Source organism: Phacochoerus africanus, chromosome 6, assembly GCF_016906955.1.
Source record: "Phacochoerus africanus isolate WHEZ1 chromosome 6, ROS_Pafr_v1, whole genome shotgun sequence".
Taxonomy (NCBI): domain Eukaryota; kingdom Metazoa; phylum Chordata; class Mammalia; order Artiodactyla; family Suidae; genus Phacochoerus; species Phacochoerus africanus.
In genome coordinates, this window is record NC_062549.1 from 32,651,227 (window position 1) to 32,667,196 (window position 15,970).

The window sequence follows — 15,970 nt, forward strand, 5'->3', positions numbered from 1 at the left end:
TTCTACCAGCAGTGTGTCTAGTTTCCTCACATCCTGCATGTGATAAACTTTTAATATGGAAAGAACACTTCTTTAAGCTTGATTTTCTAGTTCAGTAGACACTAAAAAAAGTACTTTATTCTAACACTTTAATTAACAGCACTTTCTATTAGAAAAATGTCCTTTATCCTCAAGGGATAGCCATGGGAAGAAATTTTAGAAGGAAGAAGGTGAGAAGATTAATTTGCATCCAAATAAAAAGATAGAGCCTAAGGAATTTTTTCTGGCATTGTCATCATACCAATAGAAATTTCTTAAGAAATGCAAATATGTATTGTTTTGCTATATATAAGGCTGTGGTTATCCAAAGTACAGGATTCTGTATAAAAAGTGAGATTTTTTGAGAGCAAAAAGAGTTGGAAGTGGGACCAAGTGACTTAAGGAAAAATAAATCTATAGAAGTAAGAAAAAGGAGATAGAATAGACCCAGCGGACCAGGTGGGCCGTGGGATCTCTCATGGTGTCTTGGGGGCTGTGAGGGAAGGTAATGGGGTACAGTCCTAGGAGAGAAGCTGGTGGACTCCCTTCTTTGTTGTAACTTGACCATGTTTCTCTTGGTGAGATGAGCTGACGGATGAAAAGTGGGAAAATGCCTCATTCTAAAGCAGTGATACAAAGGCTCATCACACATTATGAGTTGAAGCTCATAAAGCACTTACATAAGTCAAACATGGTATCAAGCACCTTACATGTGGTATCAAGCAGCTTAATCTTCCCAACAATCCTAAGGTTTAGGAACAATTATTGTCCTCACTTTACAGGTGAGGAATCAAAGGCACGCCAAGGTTAAGAAATTGCTATCTGTAGCCCGATGTTCATTGCAAGATTATTCACTACAGTTGAGACATGAAAATAAATGTGTCCATCTATGAATTAATAGATAAAAGGAACATGGTGTGACTATATAATGAACTGCTATTCATAAAGAGGGAAATCCTGCCATTTGTAACAACACAAATGAACTTTGAGGACACTGTGTAAGTGAAGTAAGTCAGACAGAAGAACACAAATACTGTATGATCTCACTTATATGTGGAATCTAAAAAGGCCGAACTCAGAGAAACCAAGAGTAGAAAGGTGGTTGCTGAGGGCTGAGGGGTTGGAGGGAAAGGAGCGCTGTTGATCAAAGGACGAAGACTCCCAGTTATAAGATGAATACGTTCTGGGGATCAGATTATAGAATGGTGAGTGTAGTTAACAATGCTATGCAGGGAAGGAAGGAAGGAATTAAGGAATTGCTCAGGATACCAAAGCTGATGAGTGCTGAATCTGAGCTGTGCCCTGGAACCAATAGGCCTTTTTGGTTGGTGCCCTTAACCAGTGTGCTAGTATACCTCTGCCTATGTTTTTTTCTTCACCAACAGTATTTTGAATATGATAGTTCAAAACACATTTAACCATCTTGTAATCTTAGTTTAAATAAAATCAATTTCAATAATTAGCCAAAGACATTTGATTTAATAACTTAGTTTTTAATTCAGTCATAATGTAACATAATGCAATAGCCAAGGAGAATAGAAGCTTCAAGGCGGATCATGCAGGGCCCTATGGACCATGTTAAGATTAAACACTATTCCAGAGGCAGTGAGAAGCACTGGGGTTTTTGTTTGTTTGTTTTTGGCTGTGTCCACAGCATGTGAAATTTCCCAGGCCAGGGATTGAGCCGAGTCGCTGCAGTGATGCTGAATCCTTAACCGCTGCACCGCAAGAGAACTCCAAGAAGCATTCAGTTTTAAGTCTTGGAGTCAAAGGGTCACATTTGTACTTTGGAATGGCCCTCTCGTTGCAATAAGGAGTTCATATTGGAAGAAGTAAGAGCAAAACTGGAGACATAAAGTTCACGATGAGGGATGACACTAAGACCAGAGCACTGGAGATGGATAAGAGGAGAGAGTTGAGGATTAAGGAAAGATTAAGGTGGATGTGTGGAGTGAAGGTGTGGTGGGAATCATGTGAGTCTCCTAGGATTCTGCATGAAATGAAGGATAGCTAGAGATACAGTTCACCAGTATGGCATCTAAGGAAATGGATTTTTCAATGATGAATATAGTTTCCTTGAAAAGAAAAATATTTGAATCCTCTCCACTTTTCTATTTTTTTACAACCCTCAATCTGTTTTCTTTGAGTCAAAGCCATTTTTATTTCATCAGGCATGTAATTTTTTTTGTAGAAACAACTCCATCACTTTTATTACTTCACACTCTAAGAAAGTCTATTCATGTCTGTCTTTATCCTTTAAACATTCAGTTTCTGGAGCTCCTGCTGTGGCACAACAGGATCGGCGGCATCTTGGAAGCGCTGGGACACCAGTTCCATCCCTGGCCGGGCCCAGTAGGTTAAGGATCCAGAGTTGCCACAGCTATGGCTTAGGTCGAGACTACGGCTAGGATCTGATCCCTGGTCCAGGAGATCCATATGCCACGGGGTGGCCAAAAACAAACAAACAAACAGAAAAAAACAGGAGGTTTTTTTTGTGCAGTTTCTCGGACCCATCAAGTTTGCCCAAGTGCTTGCAAATGCATGTTGTTCAAGGAGATAAATGACTTAACTTGAAAAGTGATGGCTAACCTGTTGAAACCCTCCTGTGATTGCAGGCTGCCCTGGCAGGAGGCACCACCATGATCATTGATTTTGCCATTCCTCACAAAGGCCATTCCCTCGTCGAGGCCTTTGAGACCTGGAGAAGCTGGGCTGATTCCAAAGTCTGCTGCGACTACAGCCTTCATGTGGCAGTGACGTGGTGGAGTGACCAGGTGAACCACTGGGGGGTCCAGTTTCTTCCATTTAGCCCCTTAGTCCCTGCTCTGTACAAGATCAAGAAATGGGCAATGTCAAAACACGAGCAACTGGTGATGATTGTTGCTTCCTAGAATTCAGTACGAGAGGGAAGTCTTTTTGTTGAATGTTCTTTTGTATGAGATGAATTTTGAATCCTATGAGGTCTTATCAATTTAGAAAACTAAAAAAAAATTTAAAGTGTATGAAGATGATAGGATAAATCCCTTCTACTCATTCGCAGTAGTAGCCTTTGCTAATTTTTAATTCATGAATTGTAAATACTTTAAATGTAATTTTTAAAAGTACTGATTCTCAACTTTAACATCTCCAAGCACTTTTAAGCAGTCTTTTCCCACAGCTTAGAACTTGAATTAGAAAGGTTTTTAATATCTGGGGGGAAAGAAAACAACAAGGAAGGAACAGAGCAGAAATGTGTTCAAGGCCTTCTCTCAGCTGTATCCTAACCAGATGCTCTTCCAGTCCCACTGTAATATCAATACCTGGTCAAGCTTACACAACCTTCCATATCGCTCATTATTTAAGTCATGGCAGAAATAACATGATTCAGATAGAAAAGAGAGTTTTGGGAGATGTTAAAATATTTATTTCTTCCCATAAAAACATGTATGCATACATTGGAAGAAATTTTCACTTGCGCTTTGAATTAATAGCATGTTCTTCCACATTGGACTTAGTTCAGAAATTTCTTTGCCAGAAAGATCTCACGGGTGACTTTATTTGAAGTTGCCTTGTAACTTATGTCTTCCCCCTAAAATCTGGGCTATAGACACTAAGTTAATAGAAAACAAGTAATCAATCTTTAACAGATAGGTCAGCAAACAAAATGGCATGGTTTATAGTCCACAGAAAAAAAAGTTAATTTTTCTCCAAAAATGCCATTCTAAATGAGGCGTCTGATCTCTTTTGCGCTTTTAGGGTCTTCCTGCCTGCCTTCTTCCCTCCCCCCCTCCTCCCTCCCATCCTTCCTTCCTTTCTCCCCTCTCTTCTTTTATAAGATAGGGGCAAGGTGAAGATGGCTGCCCTCCCCAGTGTTCCTCACACTTTAATATGCAAGTGATTACCTGGCGAATATTGTTTAGATGCAGATTATGTTCAGTAAGTTTATGAGACCACAACAAAGAACTGCAAAGTGAGTGGCTCAAACCACAGAAATGCATTGTCTCACAGTTATAGGTCAGATCAAGGGGGTGGCAGGGTCGTTCCTTCTGAGAACTGAGAGGAGACTCTCTCATGCCTGCCACCAGCTTCTGGTGGTTTGCTAACAGTCTCTCCTGTCCCTTGACTTGTAGGAGCATTACCCTAGTCTCTGCCTTCATCTTCACACAGTCTTTTCCATGTGTGTCTATGTCCAAATTCTTTATAAAGACACCACTCATACTGGATTGTGGTCCACCCCAGTGACTTCATCATAACTCATTGTATCTGTAGTGCCCCTTTTTCCAAATGTAAGACCTGAAAAAAAAAAAAAAAAAGAGAATGCCAAATATTTCTCCAGCAGAGACAGGCTCATTTGGGATCATCAGAGAACTGCAGTTCAGGGTCTGCAAATATGATGAGCCACGAGTCATTTTAAAATTGTGCTGATTCAGGAGTTCATGTTCTGGCTCAGTGGAAACATTCTGACTAGTATCCATGAGGATGCAGGTTCAATCCTTGGCCTCACTCAGTGGGTTAAGGATCCGGCATTGCTGTGAGCTGTAGTGTAGGTCGCAGATGAGGCTTGGATCTGGTGTTGCTGTGGCTGTGATGTAGGCCAGCGGCTATAGCTGCAATTTGACCCCTAGCCTGGGAACCTCCATATGCCATGGGTGTGGCTCTAAAAAGACAAAAATAAATAAATAAAATTTTGCTGATTCAGTGGGGGGAAAATTGCATTGTTTTATTTTGCACCTTTTTTTTTTTGGTCTTTTTGCCATTTCTTGGGCTGCTCCCATGGCATATGGAGGTTCCCAGGCTAGGGGTCTAATCAGAGCTGTAGCCACTGGCCTACGGCAGAGCCACAGCAACTCGGGATCCATGCTGCGTCTGCAACGTACACCACAGCTAATGGCAACGCCAGATCGTTAACCCACTGAGCAAGGGCAGGGACCGAATCTGCAACCTCATGGTTCCTAGTCGAATTCGTTAACCACTGAGCCACAATGGGAACTCCTTACTTTGCACTTTTTAATCAATAGGAAGGTTAACATTTTTTTCCATGTTTATTAGTCATTTGTATTTACTGTTTGAACTATAACATTTTTCACCTAGAATATTAGGATTTTTCTTACCAAGTAGGAACAGCAATAATTCTTTTTTGTTTTTTATTGAGAACAATACTCCTATGTCTGTTTTTATGTTTTGTTTTATGTTTTGTTATTTTTTAATTATACACACACACACACACAAACACACATATATAGTCTTTTTAGGGCCACACGCATGGCATATGGAAATTCCCAGGCTAGGGTTCAAATCGGAGCTGCATCTGCTGACCCACGCCACAGCCACATCAAGGCCAGATCCAAGCTATGTCTTCAACCTACACCACAGCTCACAGCAACGCTGGATCTGTAACCCACTGAGCAAGGCCAGGGATTGAACCTGTGTCCTCATGGATACTAGTCAGGTTTGTTTCCACTGAACCATGACAGGAACTCCTAAATTTAAATATTTTTTAATTTGTATGTGTGTATATGTGTTTTAACATAGAGAAAGACAAGTTTTATTTGGTCAAATCTTCTGATTTTTTCTTTGAAGTTTTTAGTCTTTGTTGAGATTAAAATTGGATCTGCAGGGGCAATTACTAAGCTAGTTTTAATCTTAACTTGTCCCTTAATTTCTAATAAGAAACATATGTTTGGTCTTTGTCTCCATTTCTGACACAGAGCTCCTAAAACCCTTGAGATTTCCTAAGTGATATAAGCAATAAAAATGTCTTTTATTAAGTCAAAGAGGTGACTTTTAGACCCACCTAAGGATGGGGCTGGTTGACCAAAGAGCCAGCTGTGTGATTAGAGGGTTGGAAATTTCAGTCCTACCCAGCTGACCTTCCAGGGAGGGGAGCAGGCTGGAGGTTGGATCAGTTACCAATGGCCAATGATGTAATTAATCTTGTCTAGAAAGACAGGATTTGGAGAGTTTCCAGAATGGTGACCAAGGGCAGATTGAGCAAGAGTGGCTCTCATGCCTTTTACAATTAACCAGTTATGCAGTAAGTAAAATGTTTCTCTGAGTTCTATGGACCACTCTTTCGAATTAATTGAACCTGAGGAGGGGACTATGGGAACCTCTGATTTATACCTGGTCAGTAGATGTGCAGGTGATAACCTGGATGCCCCATAGGACTGAACCCTTAACCTGTGGAGCCTGATGCAGTCTCCAGGGAGATAGTGTCAGAATTGAGTTGAATTGTAGAATACCCTCCAGCTGGAGTCTGGAGAACTGCTCGGTGAGGTGGGAGGGGGTCCAACACACACATTGGAATTGGTGATCAGAACCTTTTATGGAGGCTCCTAAGGCTCCCAACTGGTCCATTCTCTCGCCTCCCAGGAGCTGCCAATTGTTCACCACATCTTCTACTTCTCCCTCTCAGAACTCATCCTGTGCGTTTCAGATCTGAACCCAAACCCTCAACTTTGCACTAGCTTTGAACCCTTCTAGAGACATGATTGATTGCTTCTGTTGCTGCCAAATGGCCTTGTTTTCATGTTCTAGAATAATTTCACCCCCTTGGAAAGTAGATGCTGAGCATTTCATAACTAAGCATAGAAATGAAGTATGGGGGGCATCTCGTAGCTCTTTCATGATTTAGAAGTATAATAGCAACAGCCATTCATCAGATGAAATGAGGTCTGAGGAGAAAGATTGAGGCCTCGATTACATTTTTCTGGAGTTCAATGATGTCCTTATTTTACTTCATTTTCTTTGAATGCAATGTTTTGGAGAATGCTGATATTATCTTTAAATTAAAGAGTGGCATTTTTGGGGGTTGTTGTGCCCTTTTAGGTTAAAGAAGAAATGAAAATACTTACACAAGAGAAAGGTGTGAACTCTTTTAAGATGTTTATGGCCTATAAAGACCTGTATATGTTGAGAGATGTGGAGCTGTACACAGTCTTTTCTTGGTGCAAGGAAATTGGAGCAATTGCTCAAGTTCATGCAGAAAATGGAGACCTCATTGCAGAGGTAAGTGATTGCCGTCCAGAGCTTCCACAGAAATGACATGACTTAAGGTGAAGATGACTGGCCCCAAGTAGATAAATTCATTTAATGGATTGGAAGAACGGAAATTCAGATGCTAATTTTCTATGGCTTGGAAACACTTGACTCCGATGACTTGCTGACCTGCTCTGAGGTTTTGCAAGTGGTGTATGCATTTGAATGAGGATTTCCCTTTTCTAAACCAGATGTTAGATCTCAAGCAAGGTTTCTTCTAAAAACACAAATATTTTTCTTTGTGTCCCCAGCACTTTTTTTTTTTTTTTAAAAAAAAAGTCATTCAAGCTGCTGGTTCAGAGTGACAAAGTGTGGACATGAGCAGAATCTGATGACTTAAGCAGTGCATTAGGTAGCTGTTGAAAGCCCCATGCTGGCAGAGTTTGAAACATGGCGGATGACGTGGACCAGCACCAAACTACCAGCGCTGTAGAAGAGCCCCTGGATCTCATCAGGCTGAGCCTGGATGAGTGAATCTATGTGAAAATGAGAAATGACAGAGCTTCGAGGCAAGTTACATACTTATGATCAGCACTTAAATATGATATTGGAAGATGTGGAATAAACTGTGACAACTATAGAAACTGATGAAACACATGAAGAGATACATAAATCAACAAAACGGAATATTCCGATGCTCTTTGTCCTCCGGTGACATGGTGTCGTGTTAGTTGCCCTGCCATGGAGAGTTGGCTGAAACAAAGAATTTATCCTGTGTGGAAATGGAAGATGTTGTATGATTGCCTCTTTAAATATAGAAGACACCCAAAAGAGAAACCTGCGTACATAATGATATTAAGAAATAACCAAGAATTCTGCCACTCCTGAAATAAATTGATTTGCAAATAACTCAGAAATTCTTAGGCTAAATGCCATTTTTATTTTTCTCCTCCTCTTTCAATAAATGCGATCAGCAAGATGCAGAACTCTTTCAGGAGTTGATTTGCTCCATTGTTTTTCAGGCAAATTTCTGGGATTTTTTTTTTCTTTAAATTAAATTTGATGTTTCCTTTTTTGATTTAAAAATAAATAAAAAATAAAGCCCCATGCTTTTCAGAAATTGGGTATTAAAATGTGCTCTGGAGGAATCTAGATGATATTTATTTCTCATGTTCCATTATTAATGCCCAAAGGATACACCATCTACAGGATTAAAGAGCTGTCTTTTACCCTTTGTATTAGTTGATCTTTCTCTCTCCCTGGGCTCAGTGTCCATTAAAATGAGTGAGAGGGAGGCCCTGTGGCCAATGGAGGTAGGGGTAGAAGGGGTGGGGGGCTGGGTTGGGGGAGTGGGAGGGAATATGAGCTGTAGCTCAGACAGACCAGGTTGAAACTGGACTCTTGCACTGAAATGCTGGTCTAATATCATTCTGTGCTTGGGGGAGAGGGCAGTGAAAAGTATGAATTAGTAAAAAATAGAGCTAACAGCATAAGACAATGAGTTCCTTCAACAAGGATCTAATTTGAGCGACTAGAATATTTTTTAAATTTTGTTCTGAACCAATAATAAGTCTTCAACATTGGACACTGCTTTTCAAAGAATATGATTAGGACCAGCCTCCTATCTTTTTCACATTTTTTTCTTTCGTCTTTGTCTAGGGCCACACCCGCGGCATATGGAGGTTCCCAGGCCAGGGTTTGAATTGGAGCTGTAGCTGCCAACCAACACCACACCCATAGCAACATGGGGTCCAAGCCGCATCTTCGACCTATACCACAGCTCACGGCAATGCCAGATCCCTGACCCACTGATCAAGGGTGTGGATAGAACACGCATCCTCGTGGATACGAGTCGGATGCGTTTCTGCTGCGCCACAGCAGGAACTCCCTCTTTTTCACCCTTTTTAATCAAAATAATATAATTGTGAAATACATATGTGAAAAAATAACATACGCTGTCAGAGTACTAAATTATTTCTACCATATATGCACACTGCGTATACCCATACATTCACACACACCTATGCCTAATAGACCTAAAAGAAAAGCCTGTCAGTGTATTTATTTTACAGCAAAATTATAGGCTTTGTCATGAGTAAACCTTTCTCATTTGTGTTTATGTTCCTGCTGTCTTTTCAGGGAGCAAAGAAGATGTTGGCATTGGGGATAACAGGTCCTGAGGGCCATGAGCTGTGCCGCCCGGAAGCGGTGGAGGCAGAAGCCACGCTGAGGGCCATCACCATAGCCAGCGCTGTGAACTGCCCTCTCTATGTCGTGCATGTCATGAGCAAGTCAGCAGCGAGGGTGATAGCGGATGCCAGGAGAGACGGTAATTCCTGAGCTATAACCTCACTTATAACTCAGGACTCTTAGCTAAAAAGTAAGGTAAAATGAGAAGTTCCCCTGTGGTGCAAGGGGTTAAGAGTCTGATTGTCACAGCATCTGTGGTGCACGTAACAGCTGCAGCGCAGATCCAATCCCTGACCTGGGGACTTAATCATGTTGTGGGTGGCGGGGGGGTGGGGTGGGGGTGGGGGGGGAGTAAAATAACTGCAACCTCTGATTTTGCTTATGAGAAAAATGCCCATGAATTTCCACAGCTTTTCTTCCTCCCTTTTAATTAGACTCCTTTGTTTGCTCCCAATCTTATTCATGTCTATTTTTACCCTCCTTCAGAGGGCACCTTCCCACCACTTCTTGCCCACCCTGTGGTCAACTCTAAAGAAGCTTCCCTGTCTCTCAGGAACCTCCATTATCTCTGTCAATATCTGAGTCAGGGTCATTCAGGGCACATAGAGATGCTCAACAAATTTCTTTCCCTTTCTCTCTCTCTCTTTTTCTTTCTGCTTTTTTAGGGCCTCACCTGTGGCATATTAAAGTTCCCAGGTTAGGGGTCAAATCAGAACTATAGCTGCTGGCCTCCTCCACAGCCACAGCAATGCCCCAGCCACAGGAATGCAGGATCTGAGCAGTGTCTGAGACCTATACCACAGCTCACGGCAATACCGGATCCCCGACCCGACCCACTGAGCGATACCAGGGATTGAACCCGCATCCTCATGGATACTAGTTGGATTTATTTCCACTGTGCCACAATGGGAACTCCTCAACAGATTTCTTTTGTACAAAAAACCCCCACAACTCTTCAAAAGGAATCTGTACTGCAATTTTAAATTTGTAGCATTAGGTGTTGCCACCAGATGGCGATGTTGCTAGTTCTATGAAATTGGCTCTCTGCTTCCATAAGTCGTGTACCATGTCCTATAGCCTGCCAGGTCTGTAATGTCAGAATATGATTTAAGAAACAGCAAAATCAGCAGAAATGGTCAATCTTATTCCACCAGAAAGCTATGACTTTGACAGTTCTGTCAGGAAACAGTTTCTTGATCTTGAGTATTTATTTTGCATTGGGATAGAATTCCATTAGGAGCAGAATAAGTCTAAGGAAGATTTTAAAATATAAATCATAGGCAGAAAACTACTAGAAAAATTAAGTACGGATATTTTAATTTTATTTTAAATTATTTTTGAAAAAATTTATTGAAATATAGTTGTGTTAGTTTCAGGTATACAGCAAAGTTGTACAGTTATGTGTGTGTGTGGTTTTTTTTAGATTCTTTTCCATTATATGTTATTATAAGATATTGAGTATAGTTCCCTGTACTATATGGTCCTTGATGATTATTTATTTTATATATAGTAGTGTGTATATTTATTTAGTTTATATATAGTAGCTATACCACAGCTTGTGGCAAAGCCAGATCCTTAACCCACTGAGCAAGACCAGGGATTGAACCCGCAACCTCATGGTTCCTAGTCGGATTCGTTAACCACTGAGCCACGACAGGAACTCCCCATATATTTTTAAATATAATTTTATATTTTGAATAGGTAAAACATTTACATGATCCAAAAGTCAAAATAATATATCAAAAGATATATTCTCAAAATATATCTTACTTCCTTCCCTAATTTCTTAATTCCACACCCCGTAGGTAATTATTTTTATTAATTTATTTCTGGCCTATCCATATAGTGTTTCTCTGTACAAAAAGAGAAAAAAAATGTATATTCTTATTTCTATTTCTTTCATACTTGAAAGGTAAAATAATATTCATAGTATTCTGTATCTTGCTTTTTTCTACTTGAAAATATGTCGTAAAGGTCATCTCATATTATGTTTACAGGTACAGGGCATGCCACTGTATTTGTTCTACTAGTCCTTAATGATGGATATTTGGGTTGTTTCCAATCTTATAGCTGTTACAGATAAAACCACAGTGATGGTCTTATGCATGTGCTCTTTCATATTCATGGAAGGTGTATTAGTTTTCTATTGCTGCTCTAACAAATCACCACAAACTGAGTGGCTTAAAGCAACACAGATTTATTCATCTTACAGTTCAGGTTGGAAGCCTGCACTAGGTCACATTGGGCTGAAACCCAGGTATCAGCAGGGCGTTGTTCCTTCCAGAGGCTCTGGGGGAATACCCTTCCTTGTCTTTTCCAGCTTCTAGAGATCACCTGCATTCCTTGGCTCCTGTCTCCCTTCCTCCATCTTCACAGCCAGCAATGGTGGGTGGAGAACATTGCATTATCCTGATCTCTCTCTTCTACTTTAGGTCCCCATGGATTACATTGAACCCATCTTATTAATGCAGGATAATCTCCCCATCTCAAGGCCCTTAATTTAATCAAATTGGTGAAATCCTTTTTGCCATTTAGGGTAACATAGTCATAGGTTATGGGGATTAGGACATGGATATCTTTGGGGTGCCATTATTCGATCCCCCACAATAGGGTTGCCTCTGAGTAGAGTCCTAGAAGCTGGTTTGAAGGGCAGGTGGATTTCTGCTTTTTGGACATTACTAAATCCCTTTGCAAAGGGTTGTAAGTATGAAATACTTAAAATGTCAATCCAAGTGTTCTAGTTGAGTCAGACTTACTGTAATAACACTTGTGAAAATAGTCTAAAGCACAACTGTCAGAGGCAGCAGAGGTCTAGAATAAATTAGCATGGGAGATTTTCCCACCCCTGGCACACAAGTGATGAAGCGGGAACCTGGTGGGAACGGGGAGAGGCTGGACATAACAGCGTTAGACCATTTGCATGGGGACTGCACCAGCCAATCCTCGGGCAGATCCTTGGGGAGTACAGAGGGACCAGAGCTGGTGGGCACACTGACTTTTTACAGGAGATTCACCTACTCTGTACCCATTTATTATCTCACATAATTTCTGAACGTAAAAGAGCAGTGCATATCTACTCATTGTTTTCTTGTTTAAATAAGAAACAGTTCAGCCTCACAGATGTGTAATATGACATTTCCTATCCGTAAATACCTCTAACAGCCTGTTCCAACATCTAGGGCCTTGCCACTTAAAGAGTGTGGTCCCTGGGATGCAGCATCAGCGTCCCCTAAGAGCTCGTTAGTGATGCAGATCCTTGGACCCTATCCCAGGTGCACTGAATCAGAATGTGCCCTTATAACTAGAAGTTCAGGTGATTCATATGCATATTAGATTTTGGAATCACTGCTCCAGGAGGCACAAAAGATATCCAATTATTAATTGTCTCTATTGCAGTTGCCTAGAAATACAGTGCAATTATTATGTTGGATTTTACTGTTGAATTGCCAACTATATTCCCAGAAGATAGCAGCCTGAAGGTTTGTGATTATAACACCCAATTTGGTTTGTTAAGTGCTCAGTACATGCTTGGCACATATTTTAATTTATCTTCTCCCATTTCAAGTTTTTTTATGTATTATCTCATCAATGCACAGTAATATACATTATCTTTTTAAATTGTCATAATACTTCCCACTAAATTTTATCATTCTTCTGTGACTGATGAAATTGAGGCTTGGGAAAGTTTGGTAAAGTAAGCCCAAGATCACTTTAAGTAAGTACTCAACCTGGATTTCAAGTCTATCTAATCCCAAAGCCCACATTTTTTATTGCTCACTATTCTGTTCAAGAAGAAATTGGTTTACAGAGTTTGGAAATGCAGATATCAGGTTTATATTTAATTGATTTTGGTTTTTGGCTTTACGGTTTTAAAAATTTATTTAAAATATTATTATCAGGAGTTCCTGCTGTGGTGTAATGGGATTGACGTCATCTCTGCAGCGCCAGTGGGTTAAAGGATTCAGCAGATGCGGCCTAGGTTTTAACTGCTCAGATCTGATCACTGGCCCTGGAACTCCATATGCTGCAGTGCAGCCAAAAAAGAAAAAAAAAAAGTGTTATCATCATTTTGTTATTTTTTTCAACATAACCAAATAAAGAAAAAACATGCCAGCAATGGAAGTGATCAAGAATGTATTAAGTGAAAAGTAAACATCCTTCATTTCTCTCAGCTCAGTTTTGGTACCAGCAATTTTTAACCATATTTATTTTTAGTTTTTTGATGGTTTCCTCCAAAATTCTAAACCATAAATTTATAATTGGTGACATAATTTTTGACATAGTTACTTGACTCTGAGCTATGAAAAATGAATACTCTAGCTCATGTAAATCTTACCTCTTACCTCCTGAGTTTTGTTAAGTAAAAAATGTCACTTCAAATAATATCACTTCAATTTATGTGTTGTGGCTATTTTTTTTGGTGATATGTCTTTATTCTCTGCTAAGTTGTAAAATTGAGAGGCCCTACATTGCCTTTGCTGCCTCCTCCTGACTTCTGTCAACGGTGTTATTATCTTTACCTAGACAGGGATTATAGCATTTTCAGTTGGCTCTATAAACATAATTAGGTCTTTCAAGCTTTGTTTATAGTTCAAGTTTAAAATTTAGAATTGTTACAAGGTAAGATTGTGCAAATATTCTTCCAGTGCAAACAATTCATGAGAAGAGAACCTTAGAGAAATTTACACCATTGACTTGGGAGTGAAAGCTAATGTTCTTCAAATTAACTCTTTGGAGAAGAAATTGCCAAGTGTCAAAGTGAAGTAGGTTTCTTTCCTACGCTCCTGTAAGGTTAAAAGCATTCCTTATTTTACCTTGCTACATATCTAGACCATTATTGTCTTGAAAAGGTTTTTTTGTTTGTTTTTTGGTTTTTGGCTTGGAATTTTTTCTTTTTCTTTTTTGAATTTATTTATTTATTTATTTATTTATTTATTTATTTATGTTTTTAATAATGATTTTTATTTTTTCCATTATAGCTGGTTCACAGTATACTGTCAATTTTCTACTATACAGCAAAGTGAACCAGTTACACATACATGTACATATTCTTTTCTCTCACATTATCATGCTCCATCATAAGTGACTAGTTATAGTTCCCAGTGCTACACAGCAGGATCTCATTGCTTATCCATTCCAAAGGCAATAGTTTGCATCTATTAACTCCAAATTCCCATTCATCCCACTCCTTCCCCTTCAGCAACCACAAATCTGTTCTCCAAGTCCATGATTTTCTTTTCTGTGGAAAGGTTCATTTGTGTCTTATATTAGATTCCAGATATGAATGATATCATATGGTATTTGTCTTTCTCTTTCTGACTTACTTCACTCAGTATGAGAGTCTCTAGTTCCATCCATGTTGCTGCAAGTGGCATTATTTTGTTCTTTTTTATGGCTGAGTAGTATTCAATTGTGTTTATATACCACTTCTTCCTAATCCAATCATCTGTCATGGACATTTGGCTTGTTTCCTTGTCCTGGCTATTGTGAATAGTGCTGCAGTGAACATGTGGGTGCATGTGTCTTTTTCAAGGAAAGTTTTGTCCAGATATTTGCCCAAGAGTGGGATTGTTGGGTCATATGGTAGTTCTATGTGTAGTTTTCTAAGGTACCTCCATATTGTTTTCCATATTGGTTATACCAATTTGCATTCCCACCAACAGTGCAGGAGGGTTCCCTTTTCTCCACACCTTCTTAGCTTGGAATTTTTTCCAATTAGGTCTTTTAAAAATTAGGTTCAGTGATTCCCGTCATGGCTCAGTGGTTAACAAACCTGACTAGTTTGGACACAGGTTCAATCCCTGGCCCCGCTCAGTGGGTTAAGGATCTGGCATTGCTGTGACTATGGTGTAGGCCAGCGGCTACAGCCTCAATTTGACCCTTAGCCTGGGAACTTACATATGCCAAGGGTGTAGCCCTAAAAAAAACCAAAAGACTAAAATAAAATAAAATAAAATTAAATTAAAAAAAAATAGGTTCAGAATGGAGTCTCAGCTTGTCTTTGTGGAGATGCTGGTTTGATCCCTGGCCCAGCCCCAGTGGGTTAAGTATCCAGAGTTTTTTGTTTGTTTGTTTGTCTTTTTGCTATTTCTTGGGCCACTCCCGCGGCAAATGGAGGTTCCCAGGCTAGGGGTTGAATCGGAGCTATAGCCACCGGCCTACGCCAGAGCCACAGCAACGTGGGATCCGAGCCGCATCTGCAACCTACACCACAGCTCACGGAAACGCCGGATCGTTAACCCACTGAGCAAGGGCAGGGACCGAACCCGCAACCTCATGGTTCCTAGTCGGATTCGTTAACCACTGCGCCACGACGGGAACTCCAGTATCCAGAGTTTTTATAGCTGTGGCATTAGGTCACAGCTCTAGCTGGGATTTGATCCTTGACCTGGGAACTTCCACATTCCATGGGTGTGGCCAAAAAGGAAAAAGAAAAGAAAAAGAGATTCAGAAAAGAAACATATGGAGTTCCCGTTGTGGCTCAGCAGAGAAATGGATCTGACTAGAATCCAAGAGGACACAGGTTCCATCCCTGGCCTCACTCAGTGGGTAGAGGATCCAGCATTTTGTGAGCTGTGGTGTAGGTTGCAGACGTGGCTTGGATCCTGCCTTGCTGTGCCTGTGGTGTAGGCCAGCAGCTACAGCTCCAATTTGACCCCTAGCCTGGGAACCTCTGTATGCCTCTGGTGCGGCCCTAAAAAGATTTTTAAAAAGAAAAGAAACATATACATTCTTTACTGTATCATGAAAATTTTCCAGCTTCTGCCTCATACCTTCTGTTGAATGGAATCAGCTTCTATTGAAT

At 40.3% G+C, this 15,970-nt stretch overlaps 1 protein-coding gene and 1 pseudogene across 1 annotated transcript in view; both read left to right on the forward strand.

The window, feature by feature from the left end:
* The window catches only part of DPYS (dihydropyrimidinase), an 87,501-nt gene that overhangs the window by 12,221 nt on the left and 59,310 nt on the right, over window positions 1-15,970 (forward strand). Inside the window, exons 2-4 of the mRNA XM_047782931.1 lie at window positions 2,634-2,792; window positions 6,826-7,005; window positions 9,115-9,304. Of these exons, the coding sequence (XP_047638887.1) occupies window positions 2,634-2,792; window positions 6,826-7,005; window positions 9,115-9,304 (529 nt within the window). The remainder of the gene's footprint in view (window positions 1-2,633; window positions 2,793-6,825; window positions 7,006-9,114; window positions 9,305-15,970) is intronic.
* Window positions 7,358-7,732, forward strand: LOC125128777 (U6 snRNA-associated Sm-like protein LSm3; annotated as a pseudogene).